General features: G+C 47.0%; 3 protein-coding genes and 1 pseudogene across 4 annotated transcripts; 1 reads left to right on the top strand and 3 right to left on the bottom strand.

Moving 5' to 3' along the window:
- LOC8067466 lies at positions 1,402-2,886 on the bottom strand (annotated as a pseudogene).
- LOC8080066 (traB domain-containing protein) lies at positions 3,133-6,899 on the top strand. The gene is made up of 9 exons (XM_002441287.2): positions 3,133-3,843; positions 4,144-4,191; positions 4,333-4,392; positions 4,775-4,861; positions 4,943-5,047; positions 5,640-5,753; positions 6,110-6,210; positions 6,309-6,420; positions 6,602-6,899. Exons 1-9 carry the CDS (start codon positions 3,148-3,150, stop codon positions 6,725-6,727), a joined length of 1,449 nt encoding a protein of 482 aa, XP_002441332.2. The 5' UTR covers positions 3,133-3,147; the 3' UTR covers positions 6,728-6,899.
- On the bottom strand, positions 7,446-9,421 carry LOC8080065 (peroxidase 1). 2 transcript variants are annotated; one of them, XM_021448451.1, is made up of 4 exons: positions 8,807-9,421; positions 8,519-8,743; positions 8,255-8,420; positions 7,446-8,086 (listed from the first exon to the last, which is right to left on the bottom strand). In XM_021448451.1, exons 1-4 carry the CDS (start codon positions 9,047-9,049, stop codon positions 7,641-7,643), a joined length of 1,080 nt encoding a protein of 359 aa, XP_021304126.1. In that variant the 5' UTR covers positions 9,050-9,421; the 3' UTR covers positions 7,446-7,640. The 2 variants fall into 2 exon arrangements, with proteins under 2 accessions (XP_021304126.1, XP_002440021.1); XM_002439976.2 differs by having other exon boundaries at positions 8,519-8,707; positions 8,807-9,388.
- Positions 14,289-15,858, bottom strand: LOC8067465 (peroxidase 1). Its single transcript, XM_002439975.2, has 3 exons — positions 15,543-15,858; positions 15,242-15,430; positions 14,289-15,122 (listed from the first exon to the last, which is right to left on the bottom strand). Exons 1-3 carry the CDS (start codon positions 15,747-15,749, stop codon positions 14,538-14,540), a joined length of 981 nt encoding a protein of 326 aa, XP_002440020.1. The 5' UTR covers positions 15,750-15,858; the 3' UTR covers positions 14,289-14,537.

The following is a 21,641-nucleotide window of genomic DNA, read 5'->3' as shown; positions in this document are numbered from 1 at the left end:
ATATGTTCAGAAGAAAGCACTAGTTTGGTCTGCGAATCACGGTGATCAGGCTGAAAGAATGTTAAAGTTGTTATCTCTACAACTATTCATGGATCAAATGGAAGCTGTTATCTCACTGTCAACGAGTGGATCCAAGAAGCTAGCCACTCCATCTCGGATGGCTCATCCGGCACTCTCTCAGTCTCTCTCTCACCGTTAGGGTTCATCGAAATGCCATGATATTGTGCCCAAGCACTAACCCCCCCCCCCCCCCCCCCCACCCCACCCCACACACACACACACACACTCCGCCCACCCCCCGCCCCCCGAAGGTCAACTGCTCATCCACGGCCAAGAGAGTTATGGGCATGTGTTGTGCAAAATTAAAGTCTATGAAAAAACCATTTTAAAAATCGGTGGATGGAAGTGTGACCAAAGAACAAACGGTGGCCCACCAACTAATGGCAATGGGTACTGTAACCAAAGAACAAACGGTGGCCCAACAACTAATGGCACGTCAAGAGTTCTATAGCTGAAAATGGAACTGTGCTTCCACACACAAGCGCAAACACGCGCAGCTCACAAATCAGCTGCCGCTCTTGTTCCTGCTGTTGCCAATGGACAATAGTAGTACTTTTGGCCAAACCAGTGCAACAATACGTCGCGGAATAAACTGCCTGAACTCAAACCTGCATCAGCTGCACTTGCTTTGTTCCTTCAGATACAACATTTCTTCTGTTCTTTCCCAGTTTGCAGTCACCATCAGTGTCAGTGTAATCAGTAAACACTAAACAGTAGCTGCCGAGGACAGAGCTTCAAAACGCAAGTGTTTGATTGCAAGAGGTTCTGCCGTGTGACCGTGTTCAATTGTAGTGCAGATCACTGTGTTCCACCGCAGTGCTTTGTGCAAATGCGGGGCTGACTTCCTGAGTGAACAGACCAGATTGAACTACGGCACAGCACCCGCTCACCAACAAGGCAACAGCGTATCCAGCGTAGACGCAACAGGTAGTTGAGCAGCTGAAGATCCAAAACTCAAGCAACAAGCTCTTAAACAAACATGATTCAGTCTTGGCAACGTCTCACTCTCACCTACTTCCTTGGCACTTGGCAGCAAGAGCATTTGAATGCTGCATCTGCATCTCCTTTCCTCTTTTTTCTTTTCTTTTTTTCTTCTGTACGTATGTACTGGTTTTAAAATTTATATCTTCCTTTTAGTACTAATCAGTAATTAGGCGAAGCACTTGCCGAAGTTTCGAGAAAAAAAAAACAGAGCATTTAAATTCCCACACCTAGTTATTCGATGTTGTCTCCCATCTAGCTACAAATCTACCTGTGATTCACGACATCGCAGTTGCGGGAAAAAAAACACCAAAAAAGACAATGCTTGCTTGTTGTTTGATCACGACGGCAAACTCGCAATTAAAGCAAGCATTGCGAGTTTGTGGTTATCGATCGTGCCACTGCCTCAGCAGGAACCAACTCATGCTCTTCGGACCTTGTGCTTCTCACACCCTGGCACCCTCTGGCCACAACCGCTCTCCGATCACCAGCACTTCTCCATCACAAACCTCTTGGTGATGTATTGCTCAAACACCATATAGACCACGTTAGCACCGGCACTCCAGCCACCACCGTTTCCAGGACCAAATTCCACTCATAATGTGTCACAAACACGCCCACTGCACGGTGAAACAGTATCACGGTTTGTGAAGCACAGCCGGAGATGGGCGAATGGCTTCTCACTATCCCCAACACACTCCTTCCACCCCTCTGATCCGGTGACACCCATGTCTTCAACCTGACCAGTGACCACCCATAGGAATGGGCGAATGGCTTCTCATAGGCCTCTGAAACATGAGTTAAACTGCCAAAGCACAAGTACACCAAAGACTGAGGTGGCTTCTTGTCCATAACGGCAGTGATAGGGGCCCGACGAAGTAGGCTCGCTTCACGTAACCATTGCCTACGATTCTACGAACATACTGCAGTGCCTGTGCTCTAAATAAAAAAAATGTTAACAATAACTCTTATGCGCCGAGTGTACCCGATTGTCTATGGCACAATATTCATCGTGCATTGGTTGATTCCTTAATATCTCAGAACCCGGATTTCTAGCGGTGGAAATCCTGGAAGAGCCACCAACCCAGTGGCATCGATCCCACCGGCAGCGTGTGATAAGCTAAACAGGCCAGCGATGGGAAGGTTCCCATGGTGTGAAACTTGATGCACGACACGCCCATGTTGGTAGCGACATCGACGTTCCACCAGAAGTGAATGTCCATGATGACGAGGTCTGGCGAGCGCTCCTTGATGAGGCTCTCCTGCCTCGGCCACACCACATTAGCTTCTCGTCGAACACGACGGAATCGACGCGCCACGCGTCGCCCGACTTGACCGTGGAGTGGTTCTCCACTCCCGCTGGAAGGCCGTCCACGGACAGGAACGCGTAGGTGGCCACATTGAGCCTGGCCTGATGACTGACGCCGCGCCGCGCGATTGGACGATTGAGGCCTTGTGTTTGCAAAAATTTTCAAAATTCTTCGTCACATCGAATCTTTGGTCACATGCATGGAGCATTAAATATTGACGAAAATAAAAACTAACTGCACAGTTTACCTGTAATTTATGAGATGAATCTTTTGAGCTTACTCCGTGATTGGACAATGTTTGTCAAATAAAAACGAAATGCTACCGTAGCCAAAAACAAAATTTTTTACGAACTAAACAAGGCCTGAAGCGTTCGCCGGAGTGATGACAACAGTGGCCTCGACGTCGTCAGGCCGGGCTGCGGCGAGGTGGAAGTGGAAGGCGAGATCAGTGAAGGGGACGATATGGCTAGTGGCGAAGAACGAAGGGCATGAGGAGGATGCGGAGCTTGCTGCTCTGCCTAGCGGAAGCCGCCATTTCCTTTGCGGCGCCTCCGCTGCAACAAGCTGGGTCCTCTTTGCTCGTGCAGGTGCGGTCCCTTGCTCAGCTAGTCAGCTGGGTATGGTCCGGAGATCGGTGTTGGGAGAGGATGAGAGATAGAGAGCGAGCGCGCCGGCGCGACGCGCTGCGCGCAGGAGGAGGCATGCTGCGTCAGAATCCGGCCAAATGAGGTCAGGAAGGAATCAAAGCGATGGCGGATTTCGCCTTGGGCACGTCACAGTTGTCGTACTGCTAGAGATGGGAAACAAAACGGTGGATCGGACGGATGAGGCCACTTCTGTGACGTCGACGATACAGATCCCAGCCGTTAAAACTCTCGGGCCCACAATCCAGAGTCCCCACCCGCACCAGCTGACGAGCGCCGAGCGCTCGCAGTCCCGCCCCAAATCGACGACGCCCCAGCGCCGCATGATCCGCGCACCTCGACTCCTCGCCGGGCACGCGCCGTCGCCAATCCGCCACCGCCTACCCCGCCGTCCCCTAGCCCCGATCCCTGCTAGCTACCGCCGCCTTACTCGGTCGCCGCGCGGGGCCTTCCTCGCCGCCCAAGCCCCAACCCCGACGCCGCGCCTCGCGTCGTCGTCCCGCCTCGGCTCTCTTCTCGGCCTGCCGATGGATCCGGCCGTCCCCGAGCCTGTCCCCGCACCCGCCACCGAAGCCGACGCCGACGCCGAGACCAATGTTTACGAGGACGCCGCGGAATTCGAGGACGCGGAGGCTGGGGGCGACGGCGCCGGGGCCGGGGCCGGGACCGGGACCGGGGCGGGGTCCGGAATGGTGCGGGCGGGCGGTGACGCGGAGATGAAGGAGCTGCCTGAGGAGCTCGCTAAGGGGGTGGTGTGCCTCGAATGCGAGACATCGGCCGAAGCGGCGGCGGCAGGGGTTGGCGGGACCTGCCGCGTCTACGTTGTCGGCACCGCTCATGTGTCGCAGGTGAGCTGCTGTTCTGTTTGTCTGCCGATGCCGGTATGATGTATAAGCCGTCGATGATTCCGTGAACGAACTTTAGGCGTTCGATTTGGGTTCTGCGTGTAGGCATTGCTTGTGATCAGAGAACACTGCCTGTCCTGATTGCTTCTCATACTGCTATAGAGAAACACAGGCAGGGAGTTTGTACTGAACCAATCTGCCTTTTCTGCTCGGATTTAGTCTATACTTGGAGTGTGAATGTATCCAACGGACATAATTAGTACAAATCATGGCATGGTTATTTGACTATTGATTTTGTTGCAGGAATCATGTGATCAAGTGAAGGCCATTGTCAACTACCTGAAACCTCAGGTTCTTCCTCTATCTATTCATCATCAATAAATTTTGCTGACTTGTGGATTTTGGCAGGTTTGCTGCCTGTTTTGGATTGTTTTTGTTTTGTTCTTTGTTGGGCCAAGACATAATTCCTTTGCATCCCTCTTGCATGTGTAGGCTGTTTTCTTGGAGCTCTGCACGAGCAGGATTGCAATTTTGACACCACAAAACCTTCAGGTATCTACACATTTATATGATGAATAACAACCCTTCTTATTGCAAGGGACATTCTGCATGATTGTAATTCCTAATATAAAGTCAGGAAAAACAATAAACTATAATGGTATGACCTGTGCCCCTGTCTAGATTGCTAAACCTGTGTGCTTTTCTATAAAGGAGTACTGATTTTATTGTGTCTGGTAAAGGTTTTTCATGGTTTCCTTATAACTAATGGCGTCAGTCCTTATAACTAAAACTATATAGCCTTAAATGACATACAGTACTATTTTTAAGAAAACTTTAAGTCTTAGTAATGGCATCAGCCAAACAGAAGATGCCTACCTTTTATTTTCTAGAGTATAATGTATCATCTTGTTTATCGTCTAACTTGTTCCCACAGGTTCCTACTATGAATGAAATGATTGACATGTGGAAGAACAAGAAGATGAACACTTTTGGGATTCTCTACAGCTGGTTTCTTGCAAAGGTATTTTTAGATGTTTGTCTTTGCAGTTAGCAATAGTTAAGTGTTCTTATCACTTGATCAACATTTTTATTGTTATTTAAGGTTGCTAGTCAACTTGAGGTGTTACCTGGAGCTGAGTTCCGGGTGGCATTTGAGGAAGCGATGAGCTATGGTGGCAAAGTTATCCTAGGAGATCGCCCTGTCCAGGTAATCAACCCAGCAATGGAGCCTGGCTATGTGCGTATGAAACTTGGAATAGGCATGATCAACTTCTGATATTGTTGTTTTCATGCATTTGGCATAATGTTTCAAAACAGAATGGTCGTATATTATGCTTTTCACATGTGAATACCTAGCGTGTAGCCATCTTTCTTTTTTCTGAAAAATATAACTATATAAGCATTTTCAGAATGACCAGCATAAGGCTTTTGGATTGTGAATTCATAGCTATCTCCTCTTGCTTATTTTGTAACTCTTTTGCATTAATATTCCATCGCCTAAATAAGGCTACTTCTGTTGGTATGTGACCCAAATCCCAAATACTACTACTAATTTAGGAATTGCTTTTATTTAGGAATAAAAGATGAAGCATTTTAGTGGTTCACCATTTATTGGTGCTGGTGTTAACTGTTAACCATTGCTAATTGCTGGCATTGCTTGTTTATTCCTTGCAAATCAGTCCACACTTTTTTAAATTTTTGTTTCCAAAATTTGCTGCACAATAATTTTAAGCATAGCTACTAGTTACTTTTTGTTAGAGCTAACACCATCTCACCTCTATTCTTTATTTGTCTTGAAGATCACTTTGAGGAGGACCTGGGGGAAAATGTCACTATGGCACAGGGCAAAATTTTTGTACTACATTATTTTCCAGTCCATATTTTTACCAAGCCCGGAGGAACTGAATAAGATGGTATGATATTCTCTTGGTCCACACCATTTTATTGGGATAGCTTGTATAATCATGAAAGTTAATATACCTTTTGGGCCTTGTTTAGTTCCAAAATATTTTGCAAAATGGACACTGGTATTTGACAAATATTGTCCAATCATGGACTAACTAGGCTCAAAAGATTTGTCTCGTCAATTCCGATCAAACTGTGCAATTAGTTTTTATTTTTGTCTATATTTAGTACTTCATGCATGTGTCTAAAGATTCGATGTGACGGGGAATCTGAAAAATTTTGCAAAATTTTTTGGGAACTAAACAAGGCCGCAAATAAGTCGCTACTATTGTGTTCACATCTTAACGGCAACTCTTATCTACAGTTAAAGGACATGGATGATGTTGACATGCTAACACTTGTTATTCAAGAGATGAGCAAGGCATTTCCTAGTTTGATGGACACACTTCTACATGAGCGAGATATGTGAGTTCCTTTAATACAATTACTGTGTTAAGCAGACCCTTTGTTATTTCCGGTATTACAGTATTGTTAAGGTATAATTGTTAAAATTGTACCTTCAGGTATATGTCTTCAATGTTGTTGAAGTCGGCCAGGGAATATTCTTCAGTGGTTGCAGTTGTGGGAAAGGGGCATGTTGCTGGAATAAAGAAAAATTGGCAACAGCCAATTCAGGTTAGCTTTTTTTTTTCAAACAAACAAAAACCCTAAGCTGCATGTCATATATATTATGTCATTTAGGTATAGGAAATGGATCACTGGTTGATAGTGTCCTCCAGGTTAATGCTTGATTAGTTATAAAAAATATATATTCTATAAATAATCCGCACACGTTAATCATCGGCGTTCCTTGCAGGTAAAATGTTTATTAGAACTGCCTGATGCTAACCAAGGTCCTTCAAAGCTGAAAATTTTGGCATCCATTGGAGCATTAAGCGGAGTAATAATAGCATCTGGAATATATATATGGGGTAGAAAATAACAGATCTGAGCAATGTATTCAGTGCGCCTTAGTCTCTAAAAATGTATTTAGTTTATTTACCTATAACTTGTTTCATTTGTTCTAAATATAAATAGATGTAATTTCTGAAATTAAAGTTAAACAAATGAAAGGACAGATCCGCCAGATAATGAAACATGTTTTTTTTCTCTGACGGTATGCCTTTTCTTTTCCCTTCTTGACAATCTGCTACTCGCTTAGTCCATAAATAAATCTCTTGTAGAAGTTGTCCTAAGTCATCTTTCTTAAGTTTGACGTATTATACAAAAAAAAACTAACATATATGGCAAAAAAAAGTATAGCATGAAAATATAGTTCATGTTGTATCAAAGTATACTAATTTTATGTCATAACCTTTAGTCTTGTTTTCCCTGTATTAAGCATAGATACGCACTAAAAAAATTGAGACGTGATATGCACTGCCCTTGAGGCTTGTTTGGTGAAGCTATAGCCGGCTCTGGCTCTAGATATTCACAGTTATTAGGCCTGTTTGATGGAGCTTTGACCGGCTCTTCTCTGATTTCTCCATACACTGTATCTCTTTTTTTTTTTCCCCAAAATGAACTAAGAATCAGCAATTTGTGCGCGCCACCAAACAGACCCCTGCATGTGCTCTGGCAAGATTTGGTCACCAAATTGTGGTTGACCAAACTGATTCGGATGTGCCTACTTCGTCAAACCATCAACGATCTGAAGCATAGGTCACAGTAATATAACTAATATATTAGATAAATAAATATATCATGGCTGACAAATCAGTCCATCAGTGACGGCCGTGTGCACAGAACAGGATTCCCGGATTACGCAATTTTAACAGCTCGTGCTCTTCTGAGCTAACTGCACAGCACAGTACACACGTTGACAGATTCAATTAATGCCATCCTGAACCTGTATGCTAGTCAACAAAAATGCCACAAGTTGGTCTGATCTCCCCAAGATCGCCGACGAGCACGTCGGTGCGGCCCATCTTGACCATCGCCGCCGCGAAGTCCGCGTAGTACTCGTCCGGCGACGCCGCCTTGGCCACCTTCTCGACGTACCCTTTGGTGACAGGGTCGTGCAGGAGGCTGCCGTCGGACTGGAACAGCCCGCCCGTGGCGAGCACGTGGCGGTAGTAGCTCAGGTCGAAGGTGTAGTTGCTGCCGGGGTCCAAAGGCACCTTGACCTTCCCTTCGCCGCCGGCACCGTCGTCGTCGCCGCCGGGGCGGGGCGGCGGGCAGAGCTTCCGGAGCTCGGCGGCGTACGCCGGGTCCAGCGACGGGTCCTGGTCCATGTTGCCGGTGAAGTTGTAGAGCCGCTTCTGGATCGCCCCGCAGTGGGAGGTCCCGATGCTGTGGCACCCTGAAGGCAGGCAACGCGGTCGTTAGCAAGCTAGCGGTAGTGTTGGAGTGGTTTGCTAACGCGTTGCTGTCGCACGCGAAAAGCTAGCTAGCTAGGAGGGTGTGCGTGTGGTGGAGAAGAAAGGAGGGAGGAGGAGTGGGCGGGCAGCTAAGCTAGCTAGGTAGCTACCGAAGAGGACGGCGATGTCCTTGGAGTTGAGCGACTTGACGCTGAAGAAGGTCTTGACGTCGACGATGTTGGAGTCCGGCGGCGGCAGGTCGTTCTCGACGTACTCGGCCACGGTGACGTTGCCGTCGCGCCGCCCGGTCTCCACGTCGTACCACGGCCCGTGGCTCTGGGCAGGCAGGCATTCATCAGGAGATCAGCAAATTAAGCACACGATCGAACAAACTGGCATCTAACGCTGCATGCATGTGTGTGCTTAGTGCTTACCAAGTAGACGGCGTCCCTGGCGGCCATGGCGATGATGTCGGCGCAGGAGACGGTGAGCGGGCAGACGGTCTCGACCCGGGCCTTGATCCGCTCGACGGCGTCGTACCCTCGCATGCTGCGGTTGGGCACCGCGTCCCGCTCCGCCTTCCCCTTCTTCCTGGACCGGAGCATGATCGACCCGTCGCAGCCCTTCCATGGACGCCATGCGTGCGTGAGCCTAGCTAGCTAGAGCGCGCGCTGAAAGAGTTCATTTCTCTACGTACGTGGACGAAGCAGCTGATGCTTTACCTGCACGAAGCAGTCGTGGTAGTGCATCCGGAGCAGGGCCGGCGCCACCGTGGCGTCCTCCATGAGGATGAGCCTCATCTCCGCGAGGACAACGTCCTCCGCGATGGGGCACGTCTCATGGTAGAACCCGACCTTCAGCGCGGCCTCCGGCGGCGCGCTCGCGAGCGCCGCGCCGATCACCAGCAGGGCCGCGCCGGCCACTATCAGAAGCAGCGGCGGCGGCGGCCGCCGCTCCCTCCACATCAAGAACCGGCCGGCAGCCAAGGCACAGCGGTGGCTGAAACGCTCGACGCGTCGGATCGGAGGCGGGAGGGCGAGAGGGAGATGGTGGTGTCTGCCTGTGTCTGGTGTGTGTGTGCGCGCGCGCGCGCGAGCTGTGCTACGCGCAGTACGCGATCGGGGGATCACACCAGCGGAAGTCAGCGCGTCTGGTTGCACGGTGGCTTTCGGATGGTAGATTGGTAGTGTGTGACGAGCCCAGTCGGCCGGCGATTGAGCGCGACTGGACCCGTCGCCTCGCGAGGCTCGGAGACGTTAGGGGGTGTTGTGGTTGGTGGTGCTCCCGCGCGCGCGCGCGTCTCCACTCGGAGCGAATGCTGTTAAAGGGGAATCCGGATGCGTGTTGTTTTTTTGTTGGTGGGTGGATGATGTAGCCGTCCAAGCAATGTTTCCACACAGTCTTCCCTTCCAATGATAACTTTAATAGCGGATTTGACGAGGGGCTTCGCCGAGGTTGAGTACCTTCGATTCTTCGTCACAGCACATGTCAGTTTCCCTCGCTGTTTTAGGGGTACTTGTTTTTGGTTTTGGAGGGCAAAAACTCTTGCGAAATTTATTTCCACGGCTATTGCGGCTGCTCTTATGCACGCAACACGCGCCCTCGGTCCATCCTGCGAGGCTACACCCCCAACATTTCCCTCAACAGAACCAGAGATCATAAAAATCTCGCCGGAATCGAGTCCTAGTGCCACTGACCTCACAGGCTCACACTGCTTTCCCCGCACTTTACGGAATCACTTTTTTTTTATGCCGACGGAATCACTGCTACTTGGTAACTACTATATATACGAACATGTGTTATGTTCCTTCTAAATCTCGGTATTTCAAACGGTGAGAAATCTTATATGGTTGGTTATTTATTTGGGAATTCTACATGGAGGAATTTATTAGGACTTGCAAACGCAAACTGGAGCGTGTCGACTACGTTCTTCTGGTTAAACTTTTTTTTTAAAAGAATCTTCTAGTTAAACTTGACACCCAAAGTTTGAATCTCCCGTTCAGGTGCGTGTATTTCCATTTATATTATTTTAAACTTGTTTTTTTTTCCTTTTGTGGATCAAAGGTGGTTGTTGGCTCAAACGAGAATACTTATTTTGGTTACTTTGTTAATTTCTGTAAGGTTTGCCTAGCCTCTTGATGAAAACATTCAAAGTTAAACTGTATGCGTGCATTCGTATAGATAAGCCTAGGTACATGAGTGTGGGCGTGTTGCGTGCATTATATTGTTTTTTTGGGTAAACTAAAAAAAAGTACTTGTTCTGTTGTGAAAAAATAAGGCATCCAATTTGTTTTGGATCAAAACTATAATAAGTTTGACTAACTTTATTGAGAAGAGCATTAACACCTAACACATCGAAGATATAAATTATAAAAATATATTTCATAACGTATTCAATGATGCTAATTTTTCATCATAATGATTATTTTTCTTTTTAAAAAACTTAGTACAACTTAGCAATGTTTGACTTACAAGATTAAACTCTTATATTTGAGAACACAAGGAGTAAACCCGTTGCTACTTAAAAGTGAGTGTTTTGAGGTTTCTTTCTCTTTTTTAAGTAATCGGGTAGAATCATGATGAACCCGGTACACAAGAGTGGGGCACGTGCCCCCACTCAAACTCTTGGTTTTCAAAAAAAATATGTACTCAACCAGTCAGCCCTAACATCTGCCACAAGCCGCTGACATTCGACGGCCCCGCCTCTGACCCCATCCGTATGGATCCTATGACTTTCGACCTCACACTTCTCGCCACGGTCTTCGACCCCACTCTCCTTGCCATGCTTGCCGACTCCACGCACGACGCCCCCTTCGATCCCACGCTGGTCGTGGCCATGGCCGCCGCCTCGGAGCCGGCCATGTTGTCGCTAGTACTGCAGGCCCCGCCCATGCCCTCAGTCGTAGATCCTGATCCCGCTGCTGCGGCCATGTTGCTACCGCTACTTTAGGCCCCGTCCATGGCTGCAGCCGCACATCATGATCCCGCCCCCGACGTGGACGCATGAGCATGGCCTTAGTGGGCAGTGAGGAAACCAGATTCGTGGTAGAGCAGGCTGATGCCACCATGGCTCTAGTCGACATCGTCTATGATGAGCGTGTGCCACCTAGTTCGTGTAGACGGAAATCTTCAGATATAGATTGCCTTTTCTTTGAATTTTTTCCCCGTTTTCCAGGTATATATTGTCTTTTTTTTTATTCTTTGATTCATTCGTCATTTTCTGTCTTGAGAATATATATTACTTCTAGAGCATCGAATCACCGCATGGATATATTGATAGGGTTTTCTCTTTATTGTACTAGCAACTACATCCTCTAGAATAAGAAAAGATAGTTTTATGTGTCTTTGCCCAAAATTAAAGGAAGAAGCCTCATGTTATTCCTAAGGATGAGTCGGGCCATGGTTGTTTTAACAAACACAATGCAAAAACAAATAGGGACGGACCTAGTACACAATGAGCGGGGGAGGGGGAGGGGGTGCGTGCCCCTGCTCAAATTATTTGTTTCTAAAGAAAATACGTCTTATTTTGGGTAGTTATAAGTTTCACTTAAATTTATGCTAGTTTCATCCTAAGTACGATATCTATATTTCCTATAAAGATAAACCCCACTAGTCTAATTCTCTGGCACTTACTTGAGCCACATCATCATTCACTTCTTATGTTGCCACATGTAAGTGTCCACTCATAAATGGTTCTCTGGCACTTCCTTGAGCCATATCATCATCCACTTCTCCCGTTGCCACATGTAAGTGTCCACTCATAAATAGTTTCAATAGTGGATACAATTACCTATACATGACCATGCACACATACTGCTAGCATTATTCTCTTGTGTGACTTTCTCTCTTCTTCTTTGAAAATTGACTACTAACAATTAAGTTATATATATATATAGATGAATCGATAGACTACAGTAAGGACATATTTATATTCCTCCTTCATACCTGTGCGTAGTTATTGATATCAGTAAATCTCTTTGTGAGGGACTCTTTAAATAGAGACCTAAATTATATTGAAATCCTAGAAAAGTCTAGCGCCTTGATATTTATTTTTCTCTTTTTTAGGTGCATAGCCTTGATGTTTCAGGATCATCCGGTGCTAGGGGGTGTTTGACACGACTCCTCACGAGGGACTCCTTTAGAGGAGCCAGAGCCATTTTGGAGAAGCCACAATTTGTGGCTTCGCCAAAACGGCTCTAGCTTCTCTGCTTTTTACTTAAAAAGATTTCTTCATAACAACATTTGGCAAAGCCAAAGCCAGGGTCGGAGAAGAGGTCTGCCAAACAGACTCTAGTGCATTTTCAGCAATGGCCCTCAGATTAGGGCCCCTACTTTTGAATTGGGGGGGCTTTCCTCATTTTTAAGGTCTTTTTTATATTTGTTGCTGCAGCAGAAGCCCTCGTCACTTTTAATACAACCGACATATGGGACCCACTCATCATCCTCTCTCTTCTCCATCCGTGTGTGTGCGTCTAGGGGAAGTCGTGGATCTGGAGCCGGTGACGGATGCTCATAGATCCACCTTCACCTTCCACACTGTGCCCCTCTCATGGTGGATCTCAAGGTCCCTCCACCTTCCTAGTTCATTCCCGTAGCTACGCCGTCCTCTTCATCGAGTTCCTCTGCACGAGCAACCAGCTACACGGGTGCCCGCGGGCGGCGAGCACGGAGGTCTGCCAACAAGCAGCAGTGTAGGTGACAAGTGTGTGGAGGTCCATCAGCATCGGGGACGGCTCGCTGGAGGAAGCTGCTTCGCTGGAGGAGGGAAGCAACAGTAGGGGTGGCCTTGTCAGTGAGGAGCAGATGCCAGGGAGAAGTCGCACGGGCAGGAAATATCTCCAACAATAGAATAGGGTTGGGTGAAGAGTCAGGATGCAAGTGGGGCAACAACGGCTAACCCACCCCATGTCCGCCAAGCCACAAAGGCTTCACGAGCTCGATGCGGCGAGCCCAGAATGACCGCATGATATATGCGGCAAGATGTGGGTTCTGCCAACCCACATATTAGCACATCCGTACACACACATGCAGACACAAGCGCCGCCAACGACCAACCCACATATTACTTCACACATGCAGACACACATGCAGCACCCGGCACAGTTCCATCAGGTATAACATGACGACCTCGACGCACCCGTCATGCTCCTCGCAGACGTACTCCAGCATTTGCATGATGTCAACTTTGACGCCAGTGAAGCCCACACATCGGCGGAGGCAGCAGTAGAAGCACTAGTAGCGAAGGTGGTGGCGCCAACGCCGGAGGAGCCAAGAGGCTGTTGCTCGTGTTCAGGCATTCACCGTGACGACGCTCACTTCCCCACCTGATGCGGGTTGCCGCTAGGATTTATGGGTTGGGCAATTGAGCTCACTCTATCCAAGTGGACTAGCCTGAGCAGCCCGGTCGGTTAGCGGCATGGGCAGCCCAACGGGTTGGCGCAGCAACCCGCCCCAACTTGCATCCTTAGTGAAGAGTCCCTGAAATGAGGGTCCAGGGAGTGATTTGAGGGCCAGCCAAATATGAGGGCTTAAGTGCTCTCAAATTTTAGTTTAGGAGTTTGTTTGAGACCTGCTGAAGATGCTCCAACAGTCTCGAATCAACAGAATGGACCATGGCCTGGTCCAAGTTTTTCCCGGGAGAGAGCCGCACGGGTCTGAAATCTAAGAGCCCAACCAGCCTTTTCCCCGACCCCTCGCGGCAGCATCAAATCTGTTTTAGATCTCACAAACTATCTGAAAACCCCACAACAAGATAGTTTGCGACGCCCCCGGCCGCTCCGGCGCTCCGATGCCATCGGCAACAGTCTACGCCCTGCGGCGCATCCGTTCATGCTGCATGCCATGTGAGTTGCTGCTCAAGAAACTGTCCCCTCCCGTTACAGACATTCAGGAAGAGAGCTGCCCGTACAAGTAAACAAATGGCGCCAGCAAGCATGGGCGTGGGGCAACGCTGCCACTAGTATAACGCAGATCAGATGCGCTGAAACCACACATGAATGGGCGATGATCGAGTACATTATTGACCAGTGTTAGTTCCTCCGGCCACGGCCGCCGTCAACATGTACTCTGGTCGAGCATGCGTGTCGCTTTGTATGCCCTGCATGTGCGTCACAACTAGATCGCTGATGATGGATGGACAGACAGACTCTCATTTTAGTATGTGCACGGCAATGGCATCTCGGCTGACATAGCCAGAGCCAGTAATGGACAAATCAAAAAAGGTTTATTGTATGAAGTATCATGAGATCCTGATGGAACCTGAAGATGAGGGGCAGATTTACATACATAAATACATACATAGCTGTAACAAAATAATCAATCAATTGCAGTAAAGAAAAAAGTGAGAAAGATTAGAGAAACTGAGGGTAACATTCATACATCTCTCAGACCAAAAGTGCCTGAACTACACACAGTCGTCTGTGCTCCGGCCGGCCGGCCGGCCGGTCGCCAGGTTTAGTTGACGACGCTGCACTTCTTCCTGATCTCTCCCTGGCTGCCGGTGAGCACGTCGACGGCGCCCATCTTGAGCATGGACGCGGCGAAGTCGGCGAAGAACTCCTCCTTGTAGTTCCCCGTGGCGTGGCGGAGCACGTAGGCGCGGGTGGTGGGGTCGGTGAGCAGCGCGCCGTCGGAGTGGAAGAGGCCCCTGCGCTTGGCCACGTTGGCGAAGTAGCTCAGGTCGAAGGTCTTGAAGCTCCCTGGGTCCATCTCCACCAGCGTGGTGTTGTCGTCCAGGCTCGTGCACTTGCCGCGGAGCCGCGCCATGTACGCCAGGTCCAGCGTCGGGTCGATGTCGCGGGCGTTGTCCAGCCCCGTGAAGTTGTAGAGCCGGTCCGAGAAGGAGAAGCAGTGCGACGTGCCGATGGTGTGGCCGGCGGACAGCACCACCAGGTCCTTGGTGTCCAGGTTCTTGGCGCCGAACAGCTGGGTCAGCTTCGTGAAGTTGCCCGTCGGCGGCGGCAGCTGCTTGGTCTCGTTGGCGATGGACACCCTGCCGTCTCGCCGCCCCAGAGGGACCGCCCAGAACGGGCCCTTGCTCTGCGTGCGTGCGTGCGTGCAAAACAACCAGCCAGTAAGAACAGTTGCGCTGTAATGAATTGTGGAACAATGGTGTGCGTGCGTGCGTGCATGCAGTGCTCGATCGATCGGTTGCTCACCAGCCACACGGCGTCCCTGGCCATGAGGGCCAGCAAGTCGGCGCAGGAGACGGTGTCAGGGCACGCCTTCTCCACGGCGGCCTTGACCGTCTCGATGAAGCTGAAGCCGCGCAGCGTCAGGTTCGGCTTCGCGTCCTTCTCCGCGGTGTTGTTCGCCGTGGAGTCAAGGAGGACGGAGCCGTCGCACCCCTGCACCGATCGGCGGCGAGCAATGCAGGATGCAGCAACGGGGTTAGCAAAGCCGATCGAGCCAGCTCAAGTCGATCCCTGACGAAACCACAAAATGCAATAATGCACGTACCCTGACGAAGCAGTCGTGGAAGTGCATCCTGAGGAGGGGGCCGGCGAGGCTGGGCGCGACGGAGAGCGCGCGCACCATCTCCTTCCGGACGACATCCTCCACGCTGGGGCACGACTGGCTGTAGAACTTCTCGTCCAGCTGCGCCACCGCCGACGCCGCCGCGAACGCCGAGAGCAGAAGCGCCAGGAGAGCCGCCCTGGACGCCATATCTCTTCGGAGTTCAGAGAACAGAACGAACCAGAGGTGAAGCTCGCCGCTGATGAGGTCGGGATGCTGGACGGGAGAGTGCGCTGCTGCTGAATTGGCGGCCACGACACGGGGCCGCGATTTATAGAGCCGGGCCGGAGCCTACGCCCGCATGGCTTAGGCTGGCTCGAGCTTGCATGGCTTATTAGGCCCCTTTTGCCAATACTACATAATAACTATCTACTAATAGTTATCTCATTTGGATCTAAATATGTATAGATTTGAATAAGTATAGTTAACAAATTAGCTAATTGTTAGTTAGACTTTTAGATAGTAACTATCATACTAGTTGGACCAAATGAGAAATAGCAACTAATAGTTATCTGAGTATCATTTTTATTTTTAATTACCTATGCATCCAAACACCCTAGTTAGCTAGCTAATATTAGATACGATCTGAACATCTTTAAGGGACTCTTTATATCTTTCCTAATTTATAAGAATTTTGGTGAAAAAATATCTTTCAGTAACCTCTTCAATTAGATATTCAAATATACATATCCTCTATTCTGGATTTCTCGCTAGCCAAAAATAGAGAACGAGAATAACTCTCTAGACTACACATAATATATAGAAAAGCTATTGTAAAATAAAAATATAGAAAATAATTTCTATTTAAATGGCTCTCGAAACGATAATTTAGATACAAGATTTTAGAAAGGTTGTTCTTAGAAATGCTCTTAGGTTAGGATCCGTTTGGATGCATTTTGCTTCTGCTTTGAAGTTTGGTTTTGATTTCACAACCCCTTTTACGTTCTAGTACAAAGTAGTAAGTGCTTCTGCATTCCTATTTTCAGGGTTGAGAACTAATTCATGTAAACCAAACACAAATTTCCAACCGAAAAGATTTGCAAGAGGTTTCTTGTGCACATGAAAATACAATCGGAAGTCATTTCCAGGCGAAAAAAATTTACAAGGCTTCCAAACGTGCCCTTAGCCAGCTAACTATTAGCGGATAATGAATTCAGCCTCCGTGAGTTGAGTTGTTCTTGCTTGCTCCGCGGCTTCGCGCGAATCTTTGCTGTAGCAGGTACAACGGCCGGATCACAGGCAGAGAAACGCAGACAGACTGCGCAAGAAGGCCACGTTTGATCAGTTTGCGAAACAAACACATGTCGTCTGGAGTTTAATTAGCATAGGTACCACACTAACTCCTTGGCTGGTGGCTAGTATTATACTAGCACCGGTGGAAATTCACTATCACTGGTCAGTACTCAACAATACTTGTACATCGCCCTGTAGTCCTGTACTGTGTTTGCATGGAGCAAACAACCGAAAAGTGTGCTTGGAAAGGATCCCAGGTGAACCGCACTACTGTACGACGCTCCGGTCATAAAAACATAAACATCAGTACTACAACTTGTTCGTTTGTGTGCAGCGATCTCTCGGTTCCCCTCTTCCGCGAGCAGAACCGCGAAGTACAGCTTCTCCACCATGCATGCAGCGATGCAGTACTGATCGGCCCCCAGGCCCTGCGTTACACGCAACGCTGATGCCGTCGAGAGCCAGTTTAAGGTCCTGTTTAGGGGGTGTTTATTAGTTAAAAAAATACAAAATGCCAACTACTTTAGAATGATAGAATGCAAAATGTCAAAATTTTCAAGATCATGTTTAGTTCTATCTAAAATACAGAATTTATTGCTCTCTCACGAGAGCCACATGAGACTCTTTTGAGTTTTCTTGGCCTCTTAAGGCTAAAATGTAAAATGAAGAATAACCACCTTTTTGTCAAAAAATTTTGCATGGTGTTTAATTCCATTTTAAAAAATGATGAATTAAAACCTAAAATTTTTTAGAATAAGAGGGGAACTAAACACCCCTTAGTTGCGAAAAATTTTGCAAAATAGCTATTGTATTACTTTTGTTTGTATTTGACAATTATTGTCCAATCATTGACTAATTAGGCCCAAAAGATTCGTCTCGTAAATTATACGCAAACTGTATAATTAGTTATTTTTTATTTATATTTAATGTTCTAAGCATGTACCGCAATATTCGATATGACAGGTAATTTTGACCATTTTGCAAAATGGTTTAGAAACTAAACAAGCCGTCTCCCATACATACCTGATGACCTGAACATGCACTGTCCGAAAGTGAAATGAGGCCTTGTTTAATTCCATAGGTGAAGATTTTTTTTTTGTCGCACTTTCGTTTATATTTGACAACTATTGTCCAACCATGGATTAAGCAGACTCAAAAGATTTGTCTCGCAAATTAAAGAAAAATTATGCAATTAGTTGTTTTTTATATATATTTCATGTTCTATGCATGTGCCGCAAGCTTCGATGTGACGGAAAATCTTAAAGTTTTTTTGGGTTTTAGTTGGAATTAGGCCTGTTCGCTTGGCTGATAATCCGTGATTGAAAGTACTGTTTTGCTAATTTATTATGAGAGAAAAATTCTGTTGAATGACTTATAGATTTGAGCACAACGAACGATCCAGCTCAAACATTCACCTGAAAGCACGCATGTACTGCAAGCACAGGCAGGCCGGCTGGTTGGTAAGCACCCCCATGATTCTGATGCATGTGCAACCTGGGGGAGGTTACCTCACCTGCAACATTGCAAGGCGATCGAGGCGCAATTAGGTCCCTAATCATTGGGTAGCAGCTACGGCACCTCTGTTATGAGGTGAATCGGCGTTGTCACAAGCACGGAAATCGCATATCAAATTCCACAACAAGGACGGACCAGAGCAACTGGAATTTGACGACGAGATAATAGAGAGAAGCGACCGGAGCCGTTTCCAGTTAGGTAGTGGCAACCAGACAACAGTCGGCGTCATGATTAACGGCCACATGGGGCAGCTCGATCGGGAAGGAAGGAACTCTACTGGTGGCGGTGGGGGAGCTGAGTTGCCTGCCGGTTGAGCTGGACTATATGCTGCTGATGAACTGCCGCGCCGCCGCGGCCAGTCGGCAGTAGCTGCTGTTCTTGCGTTCCGTTAGAACTTTGGAAGCTCTCTCCACCGGAGGCGCGCTGCTGCACAGGTGGCATCGTACGTACTTGCCTGGATTCGAGGATCCGGTGGCTGGTGCTGGTCGGAGCTGACAGGGGGGTTTCACCCTCCCACTCCCGGGGTAGCAAATGATTAGGAGGGGTGTTTATAACTAGTATAATGATGCTTCCCGTTCTATGGTGGTGGTTGAACCGAGCTGCGACAATGTCTCTATTCAAGAGCGTTTTATTAGCGCGGGTACATGGGAGTGGCGACGACGACTGCGAAGGTTGTACTGTACACTACTACCAAAGTACGCACCGAGAGAAAAGAGTCCAATGCAAGACTAGGGGAAGGGAACTCATGAACGTGTCCGCTTGCTGTGCCTGCTCTTGAATAGAGAACAGTGGGTTAAAAATGGATGGAAAGCTACGTGTTTGTACTGAGAGCAATCTTCAACGGTCGTTCTATTAGGCTGTGGTTGGTTTTGTTCAGCTTCTAAAAACACCAAGAGAAAATTGATGGTTAAAATATATATTATTTGACCTTTTCATGATTATAGTATGTTTATCATTCTAGCCAGGACGGAGGAGTATCATGCCTTGGTTTCCGTACCTCATTCAACATATGTAGCAGCAATAGCATGCATGTACAGCAACATGTTCATAACAAATCAGGAATTATCCCAAAAACATGTGTTTTTGTGCCCCTCCTTATTGTGGTCAATTTTTTTTAAACTTTTTTTCTAATGTTGCAACGCATAATCATAAACCAATTATTAAGAAATAATCTTGGACTTGTTTGCTTCAGGTTCAGGTTGTGGTTTAAGGCATTCTCTTGCCCAGTCTCAAAGTAGAGTAGCAGCATGTGTAAATTTTCTTGCCTTTTTTCAAAAAAAAACTCATATACCACGAGAGCATGTAGCTGCAGATTAGAAAAAAACAAACCTTATAAATTATAATAAGCCTGGAAAACTATTCTCATGCCCTTTTTTTTAGAAACAACTACTCCCATGCCTAACCGAGCCCAGGAACAACCACGAGAGCCTAGCAGATTCATTGCAGCCTGCAATCTTACTGTTCCAAGTGGGCCAAATCCTAAAGGCCCATATACGTCTCTATGTCTCGGCAGCCCAGCAGAAGTTAAAAACTCAGCGGCATAGCACGGCAGAACGCTTCGTTTAGCACCACCTCGGCAGCGGAAGCTGGATGCGCTGCGAGCTCCTGCTATAAGACAAGCGCCCCCTGCACCCTTGCTCCATACTTACCTGGACGGGGTCGACAGGTGGTCATGAAGGCCCGTGGCCTAGGTCAGTGGCCCGCATTGCACTTGGCGGGTGCGCTGGCTTACCATCTCCCCAAGAGGGAGAGTGGACGTCATAATTTGTGGTAGAGGGGGTACGCGTTCGCGCGGCCCCTGCCAATTTTAAAGAATTAAATTTTGGTCCCTGGGCCCTGAGATATATAATTAAACTTTGGTCTCTGGGCTTAGATATATTTTATTTTTGAGTTCCTTGGGCTCCGATCGGTTTGGCGCTCGTGCGGCCCCTGTCGATGTCAAAAAATTAAACCTTGGTCCAAGGGCTTTGATATAGAACTGAACTTCGGTCACTTGGCTCAGATAAAGCGGATCCGTTTGTTGTTTTAGTCCCTGTCCCTGGGCTCAGGTACAGCTCAGATAAAGAATAAAATTATGGTACTGAAAACTAAGGCCTTGGGACAGCAAGCATTAAATATAGATAAAAAATAATTTATTGTATAATTTATATGTATTTTGTAAGATAAATCTTTTAAATCTAATTAATCAATAATTGAATACTAATTGCTATAGTTACAAATATACTATAGTACTCAAAACCTTTTTTTCACAAACTAAACAAGACCTTGTTGTGGTTCCAACTTTGTATTGGGGAAAATATTTTCAAAATTGAAATTAAAATAATGACTCGGTCGAAGGCATAAGGTACATATAATGCCTTGTTTTAGGAAACTTATAAAAAAAATGCCTTTAAGCTTAGCAAAGCTGGAAATTTAGCGGCTTAGTTTCCCTCTTAAATGTACTTGTCAGCATTAACATTTTACTACAACATAAATCAACTGAAAATACGCCGGATTTGTCTATCAGTGCCATACCAGAGTTCTAAAATCAGTCGATTCCTCACAAAGCCGTCAAGACATGCTAGTCTCTATCTCTTCTTTTCTCTATCTACCTATTACTCATTCTGTTCCAAATTCAAAATTGTTATGCTTTTATAGATATACATAAATTTTATTATATATCGATATAATATATATCTAGATGCATAGCTAAAGCTATTAGACATGAGGAAAGAGATAGGCAAGAACAATTCAAAACCAAATATTATTTTTTGTTTGGCAAATCGCTATGGACATCCAACTTCAATGAAATTGACAATTTCACACTGATAACACACTAACATTTGCAAAGGTACCATTACAAAATCGTGGTCATTTACAAGAAGACATCGCATCTATTAAAGTATTAATTTCTCAAATCTGGTAAAGAGAAAGGAGGGGCAGACGATGTTGGGATTTGACTTCGATAAAAAAATGCAGCCCTAAAACTTTGGAGTTGAACATCTAACCTCTGTACAAAAGTTTGCTTTCATAACCTTAAAGCAAATGAGGAAAAAATGACTTCGCTCAGAACAAGTAAAAAGACCATGGACTTTGCTTGAAGCCAAACAAGTTTGCCTAGGTAATGTGAAGAATGATCGAAGAGTTCGCTCGACTTATGAAGTCTAGAAGATTCATGATAAAACATTCAAGTTCAGGTGCGCGAAGACACCTTTGAAGAAAGTGACTTCTAAGATTGACAAAAGATAATGAAGAATGAACTCTGGAAGATGAAAGGACACCTTCACCCCTGTAATTTAAAGGGGTTGTATTGAT

Source organism: Sorghum bicolor, chromosome 9, assembly GCF_000003195.3.
Source record: "Sorghum bicolor cultivar BTx623 chromosome 9, Sorghum_bicolor_NCBIv3, whole genome shotgun sequence".
NCBI classification, from domain to species: Eukaryota; Viridiplantae; Streptophyta; class Magnoliopsida; order Poales; family Poaceae; genus Sorghum; species Sorghum bicolor.
The sequence above is the reverse complement of the archived record's forward strand: the minus strand, read 5'-3'. Positions and strand labels throughout refer to the sequence as shown.

Excerpts from the sequence above, each read along its gene's own strand:
- LOC8080066 (XM_002441287.2), top strand. The coding sequence starts at position 3,148 with ATGGGAAACAAAACGGTGGATCGGACGGATGAGGCCACTTCTGTGACG. Across the intron at positions 4,862-4,942 it reads ACAGCTGGTTTCTTGCAAAG|GTTGCTAGTCAACTTGAGGT; the intron begins GTATTTTTAGAT and ends TTGTTATTTAAG. Across the intron at positions 5,048-5,639 it reads TAGGAGATCGCCCTGTCCAG|ATCACTTTGAGGAGGACCTG; the intron begins GTAATCAACCCA and ends TTTGTCTTGAAG.
- LOC8080065 (XM_021448451.1), bottom strand. The coding sequence starts at position 9,049 with ATGTGGAGGGAGCGGCGGCCGCCGCCGCCGCTGCTTCTGATAGTGGCC. Across the intron at positions 8,421-8,518 it reads CCAGGGACGCCGTCTACTTG|AGCCACGGGCCGTGGTACGA; the intron begins GTAAGCACTAAG and ends CTGCCTGCCCAG. Across the intron at positions 8,087-8,254 it reads GGACATCGCCGTCCTCTTCG|GGTGCCACAGCATCGGGACC; the intron begins GTAGCTACCTAG and ends GCCTGCCTTCAG.
- LOC8067465 (XM_002439975.2), bottom strand. The coding sequence starts at position 15,749 with ATGGCGTCCAGGGCGGCTCTCCTGGCGCTTCTGCTCTCGGCGTTCGCG. Across the intron at positions 15,431-15,542 it reads TCCACGACTGCTTCGTCAGG|GGGTGCGACGGCTCCGTCCT; the intron begins GTACGTGCATTA and ends CGATCGGTGCAG. Across the intron at positions 15,123-15,241 it reads CCAGGGACGCCGTGTGGCTG|AGCAAGGGCCCGTTCTGGGC; the intron begins GTGAGCAACCGA and ends GCACGCACGCAG.